At 44.3% G+C, this 16850-nt stretch overlaps 1 protein-coding gene across 2 annotated transcripts in view; it reads right to left on the bottom strand.

Annotated features, from left to right (window-relative positions):
• Positions 1 to 8155: 8155 nt before the first annotated feature.
• Positions 8156 to 16850, bottom strand: part of LOC139406273 (leucine rich repeat containing 61) — a 35862-nt gene continuing 27167 nt past the window's right edge. For both annotated transcript variants that reach the window (XM_071148727.1, XM_071148728.1), the window contains exons 6-9: positions 10123 to 10188; positions 9958 to 10026; positions 8865 to 8990; positions 8156 to 8475 (exon numbers count right to left, since the gene is read on the bottom strand). In XM_071148727.1, coding sequence (XP_071004828.1) covers positions 8369 to 8475; positions 8865 to 8990; positions 9958 to 10026; positions 10123 to 10188 — 368 coding nt within the window. In that variant the 3' untranslated portion in view covers positions 8156 to 8368. The remainder of the gene's footprint in view (positions 8476 to 8864; positions 8991 to 9957; positions 10027 to 10122; positions 10189 to 16850) is intronic.

Raw genomic sequence — 16850 nt, forward strand, 5'->3', positions numbered from 1 at the left:
TCTCTGTGGTAAATGGTGTGTGTATATAGATTGTGTATAGGCTTGTCTCCCACATTAATCTTCTCTGTGGTAAATGGTGTGTGTATGTAGATTGTGTATAGGCTTGTCTCCCACATTAATATTCTCTGTGGTAAATGGTGTGTGTATATAGATTGTGTATAGGCTTGTCTCCCACATGAATCTTCTCTGTGGTAAATGGTGTGTGTATAGGCTTGTCTCCCACATTAATCTTATTTGTGCCAGATTGGGTTCGAATGCCTTGCTTAATTTTTCTATCTGTAAATGTACAGTTGAAGTCAGAAGTTTACATACACTAAGTTGACTGTGCCTTTAAACAGCTTGGAAAATTCCAGAAAATTATGTCATGGCTTTAGAAGCTTCTGATAGGCTAATTGACATAATTTGAGTCAATTGGAAGTGTACCTGTGGATGTATTTCAAGGCCTACCTTCAAACTCAGTGCCTCCTTGCTTGACATCATGGAAAAATCAAAAGAAATCAGCCAAAACCTCAGAAAAAAATTGTAGACCTTCAGAAGTCTGGTTCATCCTTGGGAGCAATTTCCAAACGCCTGAAGGTACCACGTTCATCTGTACAAACCATAGTATGCAAGTATAAACTCCATGGGACCACGCAGCCGTCATGCCGCTCAGGAAGGAGACACGTTCTGTCTCCTAAAGATGAAGTACTTTGGTGCGAAAAGTGCAAATCAATCCCAGAACAACAGCAAAGGACCTTGTGGAGATGCTGGAGGAAACAGGTACAAAAGTATCTATATCTCAAGACATCAGTTAAAGCTTGGTCGCAAATGGGTCTTCCAAATGGACAATGACCTCAAGCATACTTCCAATGTTGTGGCAAAATGGCTTAAGGACAACAAAGTAAAAGTATTGGAGTGGCCATCACAAACCTCAATCCTATAGAAAATTTGTTGGCAGAACTGAAAAAGCGTGTGCGAGCAAGGAGGCCTACAAACCTGACTTAGTTACACCAGCTGTCAGGAGGAATGGGCCAAATTCACCCAATTTATTGTGTGAAGCTTGTGGAAGGCTACCTGAAACGTTTGACTCAAGTTAAACAATTTAAAGACAATGCTACCAAATACTAATTGAGTGTATGTAAGCTTCTGACCCACTGGGAATGTGATGACAAAAATAAAAGCTGAAATAAATCATTCTCTCTAATATTATTCAGACATTTCACATTCTTAAAATAAAGTGTTGATCCTAACTGACCGAAAACAGGGAATTTTCACTGGGATTAAATGTCAGGAATTGTGAAAGACTGAGTTTAAATGAATTTGGCTAAAGTGTATGTAAACATCTGACTTCAACTGTATGTACAATTGTTGGAAAAATTACTTGTGTCATGCACAAAGTAGATGTCCTAACAGACTTGCCAAAACTATAGTTTGTTAACAAGAAATTTGTGGAGTGGTTGAAAAATGAGTTTTAATGACTCCAACCTAAGTATATATAAACTTCCGACTTCAACTGCATGTACAGTACTAGTCAAAAGTTTGGACACCTACTCATTCAAGGGGTTTTCTTTATTTTATTACTATTTTCTACAATGTAGAATAATAGTGAACACATCAACACTATGTCAGCCTCTTAACGACTGTCTTGGTGTGTTTCTAGTTTGTTGGTGATGTGGACACCAAGGAACTTAACTCTCAACCCGCTCCACTACAGCCCTGTCAATGTTAATGTGGGCCTGTTCAGCCCGTCTTTTCCTGTAGTCCACGATCAGCTCCTTTGTCTTGCTCACATTGAGGGAGAGGTTGATGTCCTGAAGATCATGATTAGATGATTATTGGAGTCAGGTGTGTTAGCTGGGGCTGGGGGAAAACTGTGACTCCAATCTGGCCCTCGAGGACTGGAAATGCCCAACCCTGGTCTAGGGTGTCCGGGAGGATGCTGTTGATGTGAGCCATTACCAGCCTTTCAAAGCACTTCATGGCTACCGACAAGAGTACTACAGGGCAGTAATCATTTTAGGTAGGCTACCTTCACTTCCTTGGACACAGGGACTATGGTGGTCTGCTTGAAACATGTAGGAATTACAGACTCGGTCTGGGAGAGGTCGAAAATGTCAGTGAAGACACTTGCCAGTTGGTCCACGCATGCTTTGAGTACACGTCCTGGTAATCCATCTGGCCCTGTTGCTTAGTAAATTTTGACCTGTTTAAAAGGTCTTGCTCACATCGGCTACCGAGAGCATTATCACACAGCCGTCCAGAACAGCTGGCGCTCTCATGCATGCTTCGGTGTTGCTTGCCTCGAAGCGAGCATAAAAGGCATTTAGCTCGTCTGGTAGGCTCGCGTTACTGGGCAGCTCACGTCAGGGTTTCCCTTTGTAGTCAATAATAGTTTTCAAGCCCTGCCACATCCGACGAGCATCAGAGCCGGTGTAGTAGGATTCAATTTTAATCCTGTATTGACGGTTCATCGGAGGGCATAACGGGATTTCTTATACGCATCCAGACTAGTGTCCCACTCCTTGAAAGCGGCAGCTCTAGCTTTGAGCTCAATGCGGATGTTGCCTGTAATCCATGGCTTCTGGTTGGGGTATGTACATACAGTCACTGTGGAGACGACGTCGTCAATGCACTTATTGATGAAGCCGATGCCTGTGGTGCCAATGCCATTAGCTGAATCCCAGAATATATTCCAGCATGTGCTAGCAAAACAGTCCTGTAGCGTAGCATCTGCGTCATCTGACCACTTCCACATTGAGCGAGTCACTGGTACTTCCTGCTTTAGTTTTTGCTTATAAGCAGGAATCAGGAGGATAATTATGGTCAGATATGTCAAATGGCGGGCAGGGAAGAGTTTTGTACACGTCGCTGTGTGGAGTAAAGGTGGTCTAGCATTTTATTTTCTTTGGTTGCACATGTGACTGGTGGAAATTGGGTAAAACTGATTTAAGTTCCCCTGCATTAAAGTCCCCGTCCACTAGGAGCGCCACTTTTAGATTAGCATTTTCTTGTTTGCTTATGGTCTTATACAGCTCGTTGAGTGCGGTCGTAGTGCCAGCATCGGTCTGTGGTGATAAATAGATGGTTACGAATAATTTAGATGAGAACTCTCTTGGTAGATAGTGTGGTCTACAGCTTATCATGAGGTATTCTACCTCAGGCAAGCAATACCTCGAGACTTGTTTAATATTAGATATTACAGCATCAGGTGATATTGACAAATAGACACATCTCCAGCCCTCGTCTTACCAGACGTACCTTCTGTTTTGCCGGTGCATGGAAAATCCCGCCAGCTCTATATTATCCGCGTCGTCGTTCAGCCACGACTTGGTGAAACGTAAGACATCACAGTTAATGTCCCATTGGTAGGATAATGTTGACCGTAGGTCATCGATACTATTTTCCAATGATTGTACGTCGGCCAATAGAACAGATGGCTTTGGGGGTCGGCCAATAGAACAGATGGCTTTGGGGGTCGGCCAATAGAACAGATGGCTTTGGGGGTCGGCCAATAGAACAGATGGCTTTGGGGGTCGGCCAATAGAACAGATGGCTTTGGGGGTCGGCCAATAGAACAGATGGCTTTGGGGGTCGGCCAATAGAACAGATGGCTTTGGGGGTCGGCCAATAGAACAGATGGCTTTGGGGGTTTTCTCATTAGGCAGACTCCACCCCCTTTTTCTCCATCTTTTCTTCACACAAATGATGGGGATCTGGGCCTGTTCCCGAGAATCAGATAAGGGATGGGTTGTCAATTGGCGAGTCGACAAACATAAAATGTCATTAATTCATACAGTATGAGAATTGAGAAACACTATTCTTCGCCACAACAGTGCCAACTGAGCTAGTTAATAAGCAGGTTGTAGCTGTGTGTGTGTGTGTGTGTGTGTGAGCGAGACCACCTGACCCGTGAGTCTATCCAACAACCAAAAAAACTGCATAAATAAAAAGGTCTGGAACAAAACCAGCAATTCCGCCTGTTTATTAGTCATTTTAATGCCAGATAGTTAGTATTTTCCATGTACTGCTAGCGTTGGCCTTATTAACGGTATCAAAACAAGTAGAAACAACTCAAACTGTGCAGAATTAATTCACGACATAAGCATCACTCCCAATGCCAGCATAATAAAACAAACACTTCACCATCAATGATGAAGTAGTGCACTATGGAAAAGCTTTGATAATGTGGCTAGTTTTAAACAATAGTAACAACTTACTAAGTTGTATTGTAATAGCAGCATGGCTCAGCATCACCAACACACAGCACTGTGCATAGTGAGCACAGTAAACACCTTATGGCACCTAAGTGGTGTCAATATGGATCCACGTCTGCACCCAAAGTCTTATGTCAGGTGGCGTCACTCCTACGCAATGGTCGTCCCTCAACCGACAATAAGGGGAATCATCACGTTATCAGTTGTAAGACAATGGGTCTGAACCCACAGAGTTGGTTGGAACTGGAGCCTGTAGGCTACTTAGCACTCAGGAGGGTAGAAGTCTGTAGAGTGTAGAAGTCTGTAGAGGGTAGACGTCTGTAGAAGTTAGACGTCTGTAGAGGGTAGAAGTCTGTAGAGGGTAGAAGTCTGTAGAGGGTAGAAGTCTGTAGGCATAAAAAAAATATAATATATATTTTTTTTTACCTGTTTATTTCTCCCCAATTTCGTGGTTTCCAATTGGTAGGTAGTTTTGTCCCATCGCTGCAACTCCCATATGGAGAGGCGAAGGTTGAGAGTTGTGCGTCCCACGAAACACGACCCAGCCACACTGCTTCTTGACACAACGCCCGCTTAACCCGGAAGCCAGCCGCACCAATGTTCTGTATACACCGTACACCTGGCAGCCGTGTCAGGGGCCATGTGCCCGGCCCGCCACAGGAGTAACTAGAGCGCGATGGTAAATGTTAATCTTGGCCTGTCAAATCCTCTCCTAACCCAGATGACGCTGGGCCAATTGTGTGCCGCCTCATGGGTCTCCCAGGAACTGGCCAGCTGTGACACAGCCTGGGATCGAACCCAGGTCTCTAGTGACGCCTCAAAGACTGCGATGAAGTACCTTAGCCCGCTGCGCCACTCGAGAGGCCCCCGCAAATTGATCTCCCAAAAAATGCTCCCCTCCATTGAATTTCAAAATCCCGATGTGGCCCTCGAGCCAAAAAGTTTGCCCACCCCTGCTATAGAGGGTAGGAGTCGGTAGAGGGTAGGAGTCGGTAGAGGGTAGGAGTCGGTAGAGGGTAGGAGTCGGTAGTGGGTAGGAGTCGGTAGTGGGTAGGAGTCGGTAGAGGGTAGGAGTCGGCAGTGGGTAGGAGTCGGTAGTGGGTAGGAGTCGGTAGTGGGTAGGAGTCGGTAGTGGGTAGGAGTCGGTAGTGGGTAGGAGTCGGTAGAGGGTAGGAGTCGGTAGAGGTCAGGAGTCGGTAGAGGTCAGGAGTCGGTAGTGGGTAGGAGTCGGTAGAGGGTAGGAGTCGGTAGACGTCTGTAGAGGGTAGACGTCTGTAGACGTCTGTAGAGGGTAGACGTCTGTAGACGTCTGTAGAGGGTAGAAGTCTGTAGAGGGTAGAAGTCTGTAGACGTCTGTAGAGGGTAGACGTCTGTAGAAGTTAGACGTCTGTAGAGGGTAGAAGTCTGTAGGCATAAAAAAAATATAATATATATTTTTTTTTACCTGTTTATTTCTCCCCAATTTCGTGGTTTCCAATTGGTAGGTAGTTTTGTCCCATCGCTGCAACTCCCATATGGAGAGGCGAAGGTTGAGAGTTGTGCGTCCCACGAAACACGACCCAGCCACACTGCTTCTTGACACAACGCCCGCTTAACCCGGAAGCCAGCCGCACCAATGTTCTGTATACACCGTACACCTGGCAGCCGTGTCAGGGGCCATGTGCCCGGCCCGCCACAGGAGTAACTAGAGCGCGATGGTAAATGTTAATCTTGGCCTGTCAAATCCTCTCCTAACCCAGATGACGCTGGGCCAATTGTGTGCCGCCTCATGGGTCTCCCAGGAACTGGCCAGCTGTGACACAGCCTGGGATCGAACCCAGGTCTCTAGTGACGCCTCAAAGACTGCGATGAAGTACCTTAGCCCGCTGCGCCACTCGAGAGGCCCCCGCAAATTGATCTCCCAAAAAATGCTCCCCTCCATTGAATTTCAAAATCCCGATGTGGCCCTCGAGCCAAAAAGTTTGCCCACCCCTGCTATAGAGGGTAGGAGTCGGTAGAGGGTAGGAGTCGGTAGAGGGTAGGAGTCGGTAGAGGGTAGGAGTCGGTAGAGGGTAGGAGTCGGTAGTGGGTAGGAGTCGGTAGAGAGTAGGAGTCGGCAGTGGGTAGGAGTCGGTAGTGGGTAGGAGTCGGTAGAGGTCAGGAGTCGGTAGAGGGTAGGAGTCGGTAGAGGGTAGGAGTCGGTAGACGTCTGTAGAGGGTAGACGTCGGTAGACGTCTGTAGAGGGTAGACGTCTGTAGACGTCTGTAGAGGGTAGACGTCTGTAGACGTCTGTAGAGGGTAGACGTCTGTAGACGTCTGTAGAGGGTAGACGTCTGTAGACGTCTGTAGAGGGTAGACGTCTGTAGAGGGTAGACGTCTGTAGACGTCTGTAGAGGGTAGACGTCTGTAGACGTCTGTAGAGGGTAGAAGTCTGTAGACGTCTGTAGAGGGTAGAAGTCTGTAGACGTCTGTAGAGGGTAGAAGTCTGTAGAGGGTAGACGTCTGTAGAAGTTAGACGTCTGTAGAGGGTAGAAGTCTGTAGGCATAAAAAAATATAATATATATATTTTTTTACCTGTTTATTTCTCCCCAATTTCGTGGTTTCCAATTGGTAGGTAGTTTTGTCCCATCGCTGCAACTCCCATATGGAGAGGCGAAGGTTGAGAGTTGTGCGTCCCACGAAACACGACCCAGCCACACTGCTTCTTGACACAACGCCCGCTTAACCCGGAAGCCAGCCGCACCAATGTTCTGTATACACCGTACACCTGGCAGCCGTGTCAGGGGCCATGTGCCCGGCCCGCCACAGGAGTAACTAGAGCGCGATGGTAAATGTTAATCTTGGCCTGTCAAATCCTCTCCTAACCCAGATGACGCTGGGCCAATTGTGTGCCGCCTCATGGGTCTCCCAGGAACTGGCCAGCTGTGACACAGCCTGGGATCGAACCCAGGTCTCTAGTGACGCCTCAAAGACTGCGATGAAGTACCTTAGACCGCTGCGCCACTCGAGAGGCCCCCGCAAATTGATCTCCCAAAAAATGCTCCCCTCCATTGAATTTCAAAATCCCGATGTGGCCCTCGAGCCAAAAAGTTTGCCCACCCCTGCTATAGAGGGTAGGAGTCGGTAGTGGGTAGGAGTCGGTAGTGGGTAGGAGTCGGCAGAGGGTAGGAGTCGGCAGTGGGTAGGAGTCGGCAGTGGGTAGGAGTCGGCAGTGGGTAGGAGTCGGCAGTGGGTAGGAGTCGGTAGAGGGTAGGAGTCGGTAGAGGGTAGGAGTCGGTAGTGGGTAGGAGTCGGTAGAGGGTAGGAGTCGGTAGAGGGTAGGAGTCGGTAGAGGGTAGGAGTCGGTAGTGGGTAGGAGTCGGTAGGAGTCGGTAGAGGGTAGGAGTCGGTAGTACTAGCCTGTACGATCTGTAGGCTACACAGGTAGGTAAACTCTTAGAAAAAACTGTTCCAAAAAAGTCCCCATAGGAGAACCCTTTTTGGTTCCAGGTAAAACCTTCTGTGGAAAGGGTACCACATGGAACCAAAAAGGGTTCTCCTATGGGGACAGCCGAAGAACCCTTTTCGGTTGTAGATAGCACCTTTTTTTCTAAGAGTGTAGTATAGGCTACACTAGACTCAAGGGGATAGGAGGCGTTTCATTGGCTACACTAGACTAGACCCAAGGGGATAGGAGGCTTTACATTGGCTACACTAGACTAGACTCAAGGGGATAGGAGGCTTTTCATTGGCTACACTAGACTAGACTCAAGGGGGTAGGAGGCTTTTCATTGGCTACACTAGACCCAAGGGGGTAGGAGGCTTTTCATTGGCTACACTAGACCCAAGGGGGTAGGAGGCTTTTCATTGGATACACTAGACCCAAGGGGGTAGGAGGCTTTACATTGGCTACACTAGACCCAAGGGGGTAGGAGGCTTTACATTGGCTACACTAGACCCAAGGGGGTAGGAGGCTTTACATTGGCTACACTAGATCCAAGGGTAGTTATGTATCCTCTAGGTGTCACTATGCAGCACTGTCTGCAACGTAATGCTGAGCATGTCAAGGTTCTGGCACTGGTGCTGGGTCAAGCATTCGGATATAAAACAACATCATTTAATACAAATACATGAAGCCATGACATCGTTTCATGTAAGTAACACATATCACACAAACACACTTCACAATCAATGTTGCCTGTTGTAAACGGCATTTTAAACAGAGTACTGCTTTGGCTGGTTCTTGAGGCTCAGAGATCTCTCTGTCTGTGAGATGACATGTGTTGCTCTGTTGTTCAGCAGTCTGCATTCATGAAGGACGTCTGTAGGGAGATCAAAATCAGTGGTTAGTTACATTTTCTCCAAGATTGTCAAACCCTAAAATCAGGCATTAGAAAAATGGGAAGCTAGTCAAATTTACAGTATTGTATTAGTCCACATACAGTCCATACAGAGGCAGATGAACCGGTGGGTACCATGTCTCTGTGTGCAGTATGATGGAAGCAGTTTAGCGAGCCAATGCTACTTAGCTACTTCCTTCAAAACTGCAAGCAGACATATAAACGTGGTTTCCAGGAAGTCATCTGCCTCTGGGGATAAAAAGGGCCTCATTACCAACGTCCTGAAGTATCCGCTAAACATTTAGCAGACACTCGTATCCAGAGTGAGTGCATACATTTTTCATAATAACATAGTATGGATTCATTCTTACCATTGAACTGTTTGTAGGCCTCGTCTATAATGACGTTGCTGGATCTCTTGATTTCCCAGAAGTCGTTGTCGACCCAGGGCTTACAGCCAGGCAGCTCTGGTAACTGGCCATTCCTATAGAAACCAGCTGAACAGGGGACATAAGAGGACCTTCTGGGTCAAACACTATTTTACCGTTTTCAAATATACAGGGCCTTCAGAAAGGATTCACACCCTTTGACCTTTTCTACATTTTGTTGTGTTACAGCCTGAATTTTTTTATTTTCAAAAATATTGTACAATCCAGGTGTGCAATGCTCTTAGACTTACCCAGAAAGACTCACAGCTCTTAGACTTACCCAGAAAGACTCACAGCTGTAATCACTGCCAAAGGTGATTCTAACATGCATTGACTCAGGGGTGTGAATACTTATGTAAATGAGATATTTATGTATTTTATTTTCAATACATTTGCTAAAATTCTATTGTGTGTAGATGGGTGAGAAAAAAAAGTATATTTAATAAACTTAGAATTGAGGCTGTAACAACAAAATGTGGAATAAGTCGAGGGGTATGAGAACTTCCCGAAGGCACTAACTTCAACAAGGAGCATATGTTCACTCCATTTCAATATCTGAGTTGTTTTATTATTTTAACCTTTATTTATCTAGGCAAGTCAGTTAAGAACAAATTCTTCTTTACAATTATGGCCTACTAAAAGGCAAAAGGCCTCCTGCACGGAGGCTGGGATTAAACATAAAAATATAGGACAAAACACATAACGAGAGAGACAACAAAACACTACATAAAGAGAGACCTAAGACACGGCATGGCAGTAACACAACATGGTAGCAACATGGCATGGCAGCAACACAACATGGTAGCAACATGGCATGGCAGCAACACAACATGGTAGCAACATGGCATGGCAGCAACACAACATGGTACAAACATTATTGGGCACAGACAACAGCACAAAGGCAAGAAGCTAGAGACAACAATACATTTGGCTTCTCAAAAGTGTAATCTCAGATCGAGTCAAAGAGATGCAAATATACAATGACCTTCTCTGTTCTGAAAATGTCTAATAGTTTCAAGCTAATTGAAATAAATACCTTTGATAGTTTCATCAATGTCTTTGCATAATTTATATAAATCACTCCCACGTCCAACCACTCTTTCACCTAAAACAGAGCATTGAAGAGAACAGATCACTGTTACTTGACAAGCAACAGTATAAAACCTTTAATGAAACATGTTATTCAAATAAAATGTCTCACCATCCAACACTCTGATGTTTGGGAACATCTCCAGGAGAATGTTTCTGTAGGACGAGTTCTTACAAACTAAAAACAAAATCAGATGTCAGTATATATACAAAGAACCAGATGATGTCAGTCTATAAACCAAACCAGATGATGTCAGTCTATAAACCAAACCAGATGATGTCAGTCTATAAACCCGACCAGATGATGTCAGTCTATAAACCCGACCAGATGATGTCAGTCTATAAATCCGAACAGATGATGTCAGTATCTAAACAGAACCAGATGATGTCAGTCTATAAAAAGAACCAGATGTCAGTCTATAAACCCAACCAGATGATGTCAGTCTATAAACCCGACCAGATGATGTCAGCCCATAAACCCGACCAGATGATGTCAGTCCATAAACCCGACCAGATGATGTCAGTCTATAAACCCGACCAGATGATGTCAGTCTATAAACCCGACCAGATGATGTCAGTCTATAAAAACAACCAGATGACGTCAGTCTATAAACCCAACCAGATGATGTCAGTCCATAAACCCGACCAGATGATGTCAGTCTATAAACCCAACCAGATGTCAGTCTATAAACCCGACCAGATGATGTCAGTCTATAAACCCGACCAGATGATGTCAGTCTATAAACCCAACCAGATGATGTCAGTATCTAAACAGAACCAAATGATGTCAGTCTATAAACGCGTCCAGATGATGTCAGTCCATAAACGCGACCAGATGTCAGTCTATAAGCCAAACCAGATGATGTCAGTCTATAAACCCGACCAGATGATGTCAGTCTATAAACCCGACCAGATGATGTCAGTCTATAAACCTGACCAGATGATGTCAGTCTATAAACCTGACCAGATGATGTCAGTCTATAAACCTGACCAGATGATGTCAGTCTATAAATCCGAACAGATGATGTCAGTATCTAAACAGAACCAGATGATGTCAGTCTATAAAAAGAACCAGATGTCAGTCTATAAACCCAACCAGATGATGTCAGCCCATAAACCCGACCAGATGTCAGTCCATAAACCCGACCAGATGATGTCAGTCTATAAACCCGACCAGATGATGTCAGTCTATAAACCCGACCAGATGATGTCAGTCTATAAAAACAACCAGATGATGTCAGTCTATAAACCCAACCAGATGATGTCAGTCCATAAACCCGACCAGATGATGTCAGTCTATAAACCCAACCAGATGTCAGTCTATAAACCCGACCAGATGATGTCAGTCTATAAACCTGACCAGATGATGTCAGTCTATAAATCCGAACAGATGATGTCAGTATCTAAACAGAACCAGATGATGTCAGTCTATAAAAAGAACCAGATGTCAGTCTATAAACCCAACCAGATGATGTCAGTCTATAAACCCGACCAGATGATGTCAGCCCATAAACCCGACCAGATGATGTCAGTCCATAAACCCGACCAGATGATGTCAGTCCATAAACCAGACCAGATGATGTCAGTCTATAAACCTGACCAGATGATGTCAGTCTATAAATCCGAACAGATGATGTCAGTATCTAAACAGAACCAGATGATGTCAGTCTATAAAAAGAACCAGATGTCAGTCTATAAACCCAACCAGATGATGTCAGTCTATAAACCCGACCAGATGATGTCAGCCCATAAACCCGACCAGATGATGTCAGTCTATAAACCCGACCAGATGATGTCAGTCTATAAAAACAACCAGATGATGTCAGTCTATAAACCCAACCAGATGATGTCAGTCTATAAACCCAACCAGATGATGTCAGTATCTAAACAGAACCAGATGATGTCAGTCTATAAAAAGAACCAGATGTCAGTCTATAAACCCGACCAGATGATGTCAGTCTATAAACCCGACCAGATGATGTCAGTCTATAAACCCGACCAGATGATGTCAGTCTATAAACCCAACCAGATGATGTCAGTATCTAAACAGAACCAAATGATGTCAGCCGATAAACCCGACCAGATGATGTCAGTCTATAAACGCGTCCAGATGATGTCAGTCCATAAACGCGACCAGATGTCAGTCTATAAACCAAACCAGATGATGTCAGTCTATAAACCAAACCAGATGATGTCAGTCTATAAACCAAACCAGATGATGTCAGTCTATAAACCCGACCAGATGATGTCAGTCTATAAACCCGACCAGATGATGTCAGTCTATAAACCTGACCAGATGATGTCAGTCTATAAATTCGAACAGATGATGTCAGTATCTAAACAGAACCAGATGATGTCAGTCTATAAAAAGAACCAGATGTCAGTCTATAAACCCAACCAGATGATGTCAGTCTATAAACCCGACCAGATGATGTCAGCCCATAAACCCGACCAGATGATGTCAGTCCATAAACACGACCAGATGATGTCAGTCTATAAACCCGACCAGATGATGTCAGTCTATAAACCCGACCAGATGATGTCAGTCTATAAACCCGACCAGATGATGTCAGTCTATAAACCCGACCAGATGATGTCAGTCTATAAACCCAACCAGATGATGTCAGCCCATAAACCCGACCAGATGTCAGTCCATAAACCCGACCAGATGATGTCAGTCTATAAACCCGACCAGATGATGTCAGTCTATAAACCCGACCAGATGATGTCAGTCTATAAAAACAACCAGATGATGTCAGTCTATAAACCCAACCAGATGATGTCAGTCCATAAACCCGACCAGATGATGTCAGTCTATAAACCCAACCAGATGTCAGTCTATAAACCCGACCAGATGATGTCAGTCTATAAACCTGACCAGATGATGTCAGTCTATAAATCCGAACAGATGATGTCAGTATCTAAACAGAACCAGATGATGTCAGTCTATAAAAAGAACCAGATGTCAGTCTATAAACCCAACCAGATGATGTCAGTCTATAAACCCGACCAGATGATGTCAGCCCATAAACCCGACCAGATGATGTCAGTCCATAAACCCGACCAGATGATGTCAGTCCATAAACCAGACCAGATGATGTCAGTCTATAAACCTGACCAGATGATGTCAGTCTATAAATCCGAACAGATGATGTCAGTATCTAAACAGAACCAGATGATGTCAGTCTATAAAAAGAACCAGATGTCAGTCTATAAACCCAACCAGATGATGTCAGTCTATAAACCCGACCAGATGATGTCAGCCCATAAACCCGACCAGATGATGTCAGTCTATAAACCCGACCAGATGATGTCAGTCTATAAAAACAACCAGATGATGTCAGTCTATAAACCCAACCAGATGATGTCAGTCTATAAACCCAACCAGATGATGTCAGTATCTAAACAGAACCAGATGATGTCAGTCTATAAAAAGAACCAGATGTCAGTCTATAAACCCGACCAGATGATGTCAGTCTATAAACCCGACCAGATGATGTCAGTCTATAAACCCGACCAGATGATGTCAGTCTATAAACCCAACCAGATGATGTCAGTATCTAAACAGAACCAAATGATGTCAGCCGATAAACCCGACCAGATGATGTCAGTCTATAAACGCGTCCAGATGATGTCAGTCCATAAACGCGACCAGATGTCAGTCTATAAACCAAACCAGATGATGTCAGTCTATAAACCAAACCAGATGATGTCAGTCTATAAACCAAACCAGATGATGTCAGTCTATAAACCCGACCAGATGATGTCAGTCTATAAACCCGACCAGATGATGTCAGTCTATAAACCTGACCAGATGATGTCAGTCTATAAATTCGAACAGATGATGTCAGTATCTAAACAGAACCAGATGATGTCAGTCTATAAAAAGAACCAGATGTCAGTCTATAAACCCAACCAGATGATGTCAGTCTATAAACCCGACCAGATGATGTCAGCCCATAAACCCGACCAGATGATGTCAGTCCATAAACACGACCAGATGATGTCAGTCTATAAACCCGACCAGATGATGTCAGTCTATAAACCCGACCAGATGATGTCAGTCTATAAACCCGACCAGATGATGTCAGTCTATAAACCCGACCAGATGATGTCAGTCTATAAACCCAACCAGATGATGTCAGTCTATAAACCCAACCAGATGTCAGTCTATAAACCCGACCAGATGATGTCAGTCTATAAACCCGACCAGATGATGTCAGTCTATAAACCCAACCAGATGATGTCAGTATCTAAACAGAACCAAATGATGTCAGCCGATAAACCCGACCAGATGATGTCAGTCTATAAACGCGTCCAGATGATGTCAGTCCATAAACTCGACCAGATGTCAGTCTATAAACCAAACCAGATGATGTCAGTCTATAAACCAAACAAGATGATGTCAGTCTATAAACCAAACCAGATGATGTCAGTCTATAAACCCGACAAGCTGATGTCAGTCTATAAACCCGACCAGATGGTGTCAGTCTATAAACCCAACCAGATGATGTCAGTCTATAAACCCGACCAGATGATGTCAGTCCATAAACCCGACCAGATGATGTCAGTCTATAAACCCGACCAGATGATGTCAGTATCTAAAAATAACAGATGTCAGTCTATAAACCCGACCAGATGATGTCAGTCTATAAACCCGACCAGATGATGTCAGCCCATAAACCCGACCAGATGATGTCAGTCCATAAACCCGACCAGATGATGTCAGTCTATAAACCCGACCAGATGATGTCAGTCTATAAACCCGACCAGATGATGTCAGTCTATAAAAACAACCAGATGATGTCAGTCTATAAACCCAACCAGATGATGTCAGTCCATAAACCCGACCAGATGATGTCAGTCTATAAACCCAACCAGATGATGTCAGTCTATAAACCTGACCAGATGATGTCAGTCTATAAACCTGACCAGATGAGGTCAGTCTATAAATCCGAACAGATGATGTCAGTATCTAAACAGAACCAGATGATGTCAGTCTATAAAAAGAACCAGATGTCAGTCTATAAACCCAACCAGATGATGTCAGTCTATAAACCCGACCAGATGATGTCAGCCCATAAACCCGACCAGATGATGTCAGTCCATAAACCCGACCAGATGATGTCAGTCTATAAACCCGACCAGATGATGTCAGTCTATAAACCCGACCAGATGATGTCAGTCTATAAAAACAACCAGATGATGTCAGTCTATAAACCCAACCAGATGATGTCAGTCCATAAACCCGACCAGATGATGTCAGTCTATAAACCCAACCAGATGTCAGTCTATAAACCCGACCAGATGATGTCAGTCTATAAACCCGACCAGATGATGTCAGTCTATAAACCCAACCAGATGATGTCAGTATCTAAACAGAACCAAATGATGTCAGCCGATAAACCCGACCAGATGATGTCAGTCTATAAACGCGTCCAGATGATGTCAGTCCATAAACGCGACCAGATGTCAGTCTATAAACCAAACCAGATGATGTCAGTCTATAAACCAAACCAGATGATGTCAGTCTATAAACCAAACCAGATGATGTCAGTCTATAAACCCGACCAGATGATGTCAGTCTATAAACCCGACCAGATGATGTCAGTCTATAAACCTGACCAGATGATGTCAGTCTATAAACCTGACCAGATGATGTCAGTCTATAAATCCGAACAGATGATGTCAGTATCTAAACAGAACCAGATGATGTCAGTCTATAAAAAGAACCAGATGTCAGTCTATAAACCCAACCAGATGATGTCAGTCTATAAACCCGACCAGATGATGTCAGCCCATAAACCCGACCAGATGATGTCAGTCCATAAACCCGACCAGATGATGTCAGTCTATAAACCCGACCAGATGATGTCAGTCTATAAACCCGACCAGATGATGTCAGTCTATAAAAACAACCAGATGATGTCAGTCTATAAACCCAACCAGATGATGTCAGTCCATAAACCCGACCAGATGATGTCAGTCTATAAACCCAACCAGATGTCAGTCTATAAACCCGACCAGATGATGTCAGTCTATAAACCCGACCAGATGATGTCAGTCTATAAATCCGAACAGATGATGTCAGTATCTAAACAGAACCAGATGATGTCAGTCTATAAAAAGAACCAGATGTCAGTCTATAAACCCAACCAGATGATGTCAGTCTATAAACCCGACCAGATGATGTCAGCCCATAAACCCGACCAGATGATGTCAGTCCATAAACCCGACCAGATGATGTCAGTCCATAAACCCGACCAGATGATGTCAGTCTATAAACCCGACCAGATGATGTCAGTCTATAAAAACAACCAGATGATGTCAGTCTATAAACCCAACCAGATGATGTCAGTCTATAAACCCAACCAGATGATGTCAGTATCTAAACAGAACCAGATGATGTCAGTCTATAAAAAGAACCAGATGTCAGTCTATAAACCCAACCAGATGATGTCAGTCTATAAACCCGACCAGATGATGTCAGTCTATAAACCCGACCAGATGATGTCAGTCTATAAACCCGACCAGATGATGTCAGTCTATAAACCCGACCAGATGATGTCAGTCTATAAAAACAACCAGATGATGTCAGCCGATAAACCCGACCAGATGATGTCAGTCTATAAACGCGTCCAGATGATGTCAGTCCATAAACGCGACCAGATGTCAGTCTATAAACCAAACCAGATGATGTCAGTCTATAAACCAAACCAGATGATGTCAGTCTATAAACCCGACAAGCTGATGTCAGTCTATAAACCCGACCAGATGGTGTCAGTCTATAAACCCAACCAGATGATGTCAGTCTATAAACCCGACCAGATGATGTCAGTC

Source organism: Oncorhynchus clarkii, chromosome 4 (assembly GCF_045791955.1).
Source record: "Oncorhynchus clarkii lewisi isolate Uvic-CL-2024 chromosome 4, UVic_Ocla_1.0, whole genome shotgun sequence".
Lineage (NCBI taxonomy): Eukaryota > Metazoa > Chordata > Actinopteri > Salmoniformes > Salmonidae > Oncorhynchus > Oncorhynchus clarkii.